At 33.5% G+C, this 6,460-nt stretch overlaps 1 protein-coding gene across 1 annotated transcript; it reads left to right on the plus strand.

Annotated features, from left to right (window-relative positions):
- Positions 1-4,528: 4,528 nt before the first annotated feature.
- Positions 4,529-5,795, plus strand: LOC114757027 (protein HOMOLOG OF MAMMALIAN LYST-INTERACTING PROTEIN 5-like). The gene is made up of 3 exons (XM_028946026.1): positions 4,529-4,710; positions 4,927-5,027; positions 5,593-5,795. Exons 1-3 carry the CDS (start codon positions 4,617-4,619, stop codon positions 5,728-5,730), a joined length of 333 nt encoding a protein of 110 aa, XP_028801859.1. The 5' UTR covers positions 4,529-4,616; the 3' UTR covers positions 5,731-5,795.
- Positions 5,796-6,460: the final 665 nt, after the last annotated feature.

Consider the following 6,460-nt stretch of genomic DNA (forward strand, 5'->3'; position numbering starts at 1 on the left):
CATTTTAGTAAATGATTTTTATGCGAGACTTAAAAGAAGTGTTATGCTTGGAGAAAATTCATAGATCTTTTTTGGAACTAAAGAAAATTTATGAAACAAACAGAAGAATTTTTTGAGCTCCAGAAAGCCAATAAGAAAGCCAAATAAATGTGACCCAAGTAAATTGGAAGGAAACTTAGAGATTAAATTTGATCCAAAGGCCAAGATCTATCCTTCCATTCATCTCCATTAGATTTGTGCCACCTAACTCTCTTCTAGAAGGATGATGTAAGAGATGATGCAAGAAGATGATGCATTGATAATGTAAAAGTGCACTTAAAGTTTCAAGTTTGCTCTTACAATTTCTACCAGCTTTCAAGGGCATAATAGTTCATTAAACGTATAAGTTTTGGCTATAAATACCTCCTTGGAAGAGCATTTTGGCAAGTTTTTTTAGAGAGAAAACTTTGTCAAAATTTAGAGAGAAAATGTGGGAGTGAAGGCCAAGAAGAAGGAACAAAATTCAAGCTTCAAGATCAATGTATATGATGATTCTAGCACCTGTCTTGATGCCTATTTTGATTAAGTTACTGTTTATATCGGATTCTGAAATTTGACATGATTAAAGTACATTCTCTAAGCTTTAAATCCATAGGTATAACACTTCATTTAGATATGTGTACGATTTATGATAATTTTTCAAAGTTAAGGCTTAAAATCTGGAAACAGTTTTGACTATTAGAGTAGGAGGAAATTTCCGTACAATTCTAGTGGAAGGGGTTTCTCTTAACGAAAGCACCATTTGTTATAATCTCAAAATTTAACAAGAGTAAAAGAAATTATAGAGCTATAGAAATTGAAAATGAAAAAAGGGCATAACCACAATTACGGAAGATCAAGGAGAAGTAGCAGATAAGAAAATCCAATCACAAAGATAGTGACATGGCTAGAGAGAGAAGACACATGAGAGAGAAGGAAACTTCATAAATCCATCCCTTCTCACGGTTCCTTCCCTTTCCTCTATAACGTATGGTCATGTTTGGTACGCTGCACTAGATTTCAAGGGAATGAGAATAGGATTGGCATTGTGATTAGTATTAGGATTGAGACTGGGATTGAATTGTAAAATTACGTTTGGCATGTCATGGGATTGCTTATAGGATCAATGAATTAGAAAAAGAAAAAACAAAATAAAAAATACAAAGTGCCTAAAATACCCATAAAAAAACCCATCATCCTCTCCCTTCCTCACGCCTTTCTTCTTCTTCTTTACCTTACTTTGAAGCAAGCTTTAGATCCAACATAAACTCCAAAATCCAAATCTGTCTTCGAATGTCTTATTGTACTAGATTTAGATTTAGATCTGTTCAAGAAATCACCTTTGTCAAAAAAGCTGGTGACTGTCAACAATGGAGGATATCCAAGATCAAAATCTATCTTCAAAAAATTAATTGTACTAGATCTAGATTTATATGCATAAAACTAAGATCCAAATCTATTCAAAAAATCACCTTTATCAAAGAAGCTGGTTGCCATTGACAATAGATGATGACGGTGGCCGCCATTGTTTAGGATGGTTGTGACGAAGCTAGAGGTAGAGGACAAAGTTAGTCGCCATCGATAATGGACAGATTCGGAGTAGGTGCTCTCATAATCGTTAACATCAATGGATTCTGAATGCTTCATAATACTAGTTGTTTGTAATATCTTGCCATCGACCTTTGCAAGCAGTGGAGGATGAGGCCAACAATGGAGGTCGAAGTTGACAATGGGTACACAATTGGGAGGGAAGAGAAGGAGGGAGATTGATAAGACATATGGATAAGGGAGAAACAAGGATGGGTAAGGGGTAACTTGGTCCCAAAAAGTTCAATCCCAGGATTGATTTTCCAATACCAGGGGGTAGGGTGGTACTAGGCAATCCCATGAAAGGTGGTATTGGGGAGTCCTGGGATTACTGAGGTCCTTACACCAAACATCACAAAATGAGCATTCCCAATGCCAATGCCAAAGTCAACCCCTTTAGTACTATGTACCAAACAGAGCCTATGTTCTTCAAACCAATGTTTTAAAAATCGGACCGGATGTTAAACTGGAGAAGCCAACGAGTCACGGTTCATTCGGTCGGACTGGTCAGACCGGTAACATAATAATTAAATAAAAAATAATATTAAATACTCTATACTTATATATATAATAAAATATCAAGTTATCAAATAATTTAAAAAAAACTTAAGTGGCTTAATTTTATGATAAATTGACAACTTATAAGGGAATAATATATCTCAAAATCGCATATGTTTATATCTTGGATAAAAGTAAAAATTAAATAAACAATGTGTGAATTTCAAAAAATTTAATAAAAGTAAAAAAACAAAGAATCAAAAAATAAGGGAGGGAAAAAGAAAGTGCACAAATATCTTGAATTTAAAAAGATGCTGGATGGTCATTCAAAATGTCAGAGTAATGATAGGATTCATTTGCCTTGATGAATGTGTTTAGCTAGTGGGTGAAATTAAATTTATGTACATTGAAAATAGTAAAATGGCAGAAGAAAGAGAGTATGGATAATTATTTTTTTTTTCCTGTGTTAGTTCTCGGTCTTCCCTTCTCATTTTTTCTCGTCTTCCCTGTATTTCTTCTTTCTTCTTCCTCCGAGCTCAAGCATATGGGAAGGCCATGGTTAGCAAATGGTTCAGGTTTTATTTGATTTCATCGCCAATTTTTTCCCCATATCTGTTATTATTAAAGGAATCATTTTTTTTGTTATTATTAAAGAGGAAAAATCATAAAGTAGGCACTGGTTTTTTTTGCTGCTTCCTCCTCCTCTGCCCCTCTTCCTCCTCCTTCTTCTTCTAAACCCCCTTCTCATGATCGTCCGGTTTTTGAATATCCGTTCCAGTTTCCAGATCAAAAGTCGGTTTTTATCGGCTCAACACGGGCTAACCTCTGAAATGGCTGCTAACTAGAAACTGAACCGTTTAATACTTCGGTCACCGGTCCGACCGTCCGGTTCGGTCCGGTTTTAAAATCATTGGTTCAAACCCTTGGACATATTTTCCAAGCAACTTACTTCATCTAAAGCCCATATTCAATTTTGGCCTATTTTCATTAGGCCTTGTATCATGACAAAATCAGCGGCACCAGGAGACAATTTTTCTCCGTCAAGTGCCCCAACCTTGCTTGGCCGAATGTAGTTTGTGAGGATATTTATAATTTCCTTGAAAGCTTTACTGGATGCTTATCTTTTAGGAAAAATTCTTTAAAAAGATACTTAAATAACATAAATTCTGATGCCGGTCATTAAATTTATCAAACTTCTAATTAGATCACATGACACAAAGAAGTATTTTAAAATTTTATAAAATAACTTTAATGCCCTTTTTATCAATAACCAAAGGAGAATTCTACATTAATATATTTCATTTCGTACTTAAAACATTTTAATTTTAAATTAACAACTTTTTATCTCCATAATACACTTGTATAAATCTTTGAATTGAACTCGATAATAATACAACCTTAAAAATTAGTAAGTTCAATTATGTAGTTAACAAGTTTTAGCTTTAGATTTACACTTTTATATCTCTACACCACAATTATAACAAGCTTTTGAATAAAATTTGTTCACAATACAACTTTAAAAATTAACATGTTCTATTTCATAGTTAATATAATTTCATTTCTAAATTCACAACTTTTGGTTTCTATAAACACATTTTCAACAAGTCTTTGAATAAAACTCGATCTCAATACAACTTTGAAAATTAATATATTTCATTTTATAGTTAAACACATTTTAATTCTAAATTAATAATTTTCTATCTTTACAACACACTTGTTGTAAGTTCTTGAATAAATCTTTGTTATCATACGACCTTAAAAATTAACATATTCTATTTCACAGTTCATACGTTTTAATTTTAAATTAACAATTTTATAAAGAGATAAACTTAACTTACCCTTGCCTCCTAAATAGAATGCTTGTGTCGTTTAAAGCTCTTATGCAATAGAAGAGTGATAGAAATTCTTCCTACTAAAAAAGATATTAGAGTTATTTTATAAGATTTTAAGTTCCTAAATAGAATGCTTGTGTCGTTTAAAGCTCTTATGTAATAGAGGAATGATAGAAATTCCTCCTACTAAAAATGATATTAGAGTTATTTTATAAGATTTTAAGTTTTGTGACTTGATCAGAACTTTGGAAAATAATTAAGGACTTTTTTTTGTGGAAAATTGTAAAAAAAGACCTTAAAATTGTAAAAACGCAGATAGGACCCTTGACAACTTCACTTTGGGTTTTGACAACTTTATGACATATTATTATTGTTAAAACCCAAAATGAAGTTGTCAAGAGTCTCTATCTGCATTTTTACCATTCCAAAGTCTTTTTTTTTTTTGCAATTTTCCTTTTTTTTCTATCTTTTAACTTTTACTTCCTGTTATATGGTGATTTTCTAGGTCTTTATATTTCTTTCTCCCGGGAAAAATTATGCCTCTACGTCAGCTTCCTCGAAACGCGTCGGTTCGAACTCCTGATTTATTCCCAAAGAGCCGCCTGCTGCGTCCTGCCCTTCTCTGGAATCAAGATCAAAATCGCTGTTCCCGCTCTGTTCGATAACTCGGGAAGATCGAAGATGGCGAGTGAAAGTGAGCCAGCAAAGCTCCTCTTACCGTACCTTCAACGTGCCGATGAGTTGCAAAAGCATGAACCTCTTGTGGCATATTACTGTAAATCGCCCTCTTCTTATTTTGGATCCGTTTTCAGATCAATGGCAAATTTTTCTTTATTATTTCTTCGCGTCTTTTGAAATTTCTTGTTTAGGAATTTCTGATTTTCCCCGTTGATCCAACTGAGCTTGGTTTAGAGCGTGAACGGAAGATTCTGATACCCTACTTTTCCCTCTTTTTTTTTTTTGTTGGGGTTTTTGAATATGCTAAATTAAGGTCGGTTGTATGCTATGGAACGTGGATTGAAGATTCCTCAGAGTGAACGCACCAAGACCACAAATGCTCTACTTGTATCGCTCATGAACCAGCTCGAAAAGGTGCAATCACAGTGCTGTTAGTTTTCATCATGTTGTGAAACTTTAATCGCTCTCCTAGGTTTGTGAGATGAAAGTGCATGCTGTTGTGTGACAATTTTGTTGAGATCGCCTTCAGTTGTGTAAGTAGGTTTGAAGTATGATAGTTTTTACTAGTTCCACCAATTTTAATTTTCATAGTAACGTATTGTTTTCTTATTAATATTTATGCGAGAAATTGTCATGAGCGCGCTAGTCTTTGATTATTCTTTCTAGTTATCTTCAATTTCCTGATTTCTTGTCACTGTCATTGTGTTTGGAGCTAGATTTTGGAGCCTAAAACTTGCTTATGATTCCATATGTTTCAATGACAGTCTGCGGTTATTTTTTCGTCCGGTTTGAATGGGATCCTACTATCGATGAGCCTTTTTATTATCTTTTTAATGTGCTGTTCTGTAATAACCTCTTATTATTTGATTTCGTAGATCTTAAATTTAAATGTTTATTTAATAAGGTGATTTGGTTTCATGCCATTAGTATTAAGCGCTTGTAGTTGATCCAAATGATTAGCTTTTTTCCTTCCATTCAGGATAAAAAGTCAATCAAGCTGGGACCTGATGATAATTTACATCTAGAGGGATTTGCCTTAAACGTCTTTGCGAAGGCTGACAAGCAAGATCGTGCTGGACGTTCAGATTTGTATGTTAACCATTTATATAAGCTGTAATTATCTTTTAAGCTTGTCTGTTCCACTGTTAGTATGTTATGCTGTCATTCTCTTATCTTTTATATAAGCTGACAAGCAAGAACATGGAAGAATCACGACTTTGGATTAGATACTGTCAGTATGTTATTCTGTTGTTTTTAAGTTTTTCATTATAATGTGTTTGGGAACTTGGGAACCTATTACTATTTATAGTTCCTGCGTCCTGCGATATTCAAAGCATCTTATTCTATTCATTCCTATAAACAGTATTTCATCTTATTTTCTGTTTGTTTATTTCACTTTTTCTGTAGTTAAGATTTTAGATACTTGGGATCCCCAACGTTTGTTTTAGAGGATCAATTTTTTCCCCTTCATGATCTTATTCATTGCTTTTCTACATATAGGGAGAAATTTTGAGGAAAGCGAGAGAACTTATTTGCTTTCTGTGCATTGCATCCTAGTTTCATTAATGTTCTGTAGAATAAATAAACACTGCGGAGAGGGATTGTGATGCAATCCTTGAAGATGAGGAACAGATAGATAAAATACTAACAACCTGATCTAATGATCAAATATCACAAAACAAAGCCAAAGTGAAATCATAATTAAACACATACTAATAATATCTCAATCTACTCCTAGAATCTCGAAACTAACAACATTCCCTCTCTTTCATTCTAGAAATTCCTACTTAAACGTAAAAACTTGATAGTGATATTTGTTGGCCATCAAAAGTAAAAACTCAAAGTAA

Source organism: Neltuma alba, unplaced genomic scaffold (genome assembly GCF_004799145.2).
Source record: "Neltuma alba isolate B1F8T4 unplaced genomic scaffold, ASM479914v2 tig00001419_pilon, whole genome shotgun sequence".
In the NCBI taxonomy this organism is placed as follows: domain Eukaryota; kingdom Viridiplantae; phylum Streptophyta; class Magnoliopsida; order Fabales; family Fabaceae; genus Neltuma; species Neltuma alba.

Bases quoted from the DNA above. Each gene is read 5' to 3' on its own strand.
- LOC114757027 (XM_028946026.1), top strand. From the start codon at position 4,617: ATGGCGAGTGAAAGTGAGCCAGCAAAGCTCCTCTTACCGTACCTTCAA. The intron at 4,711-4,926 runs GTAAATCGCCCT...TGCTAAATTAAG, and splicing joins ACCTCTTGTGGCATATTACT to GTCGGTTGTATGCTATGGAA. The intron at 5,028-5,592 runs GTGCAATCACAG...CCTTCCATTCAG, and splicing joins TCATGAACCAGCTCGAAAAG to GATAAAAAGTCAATCAAGCT.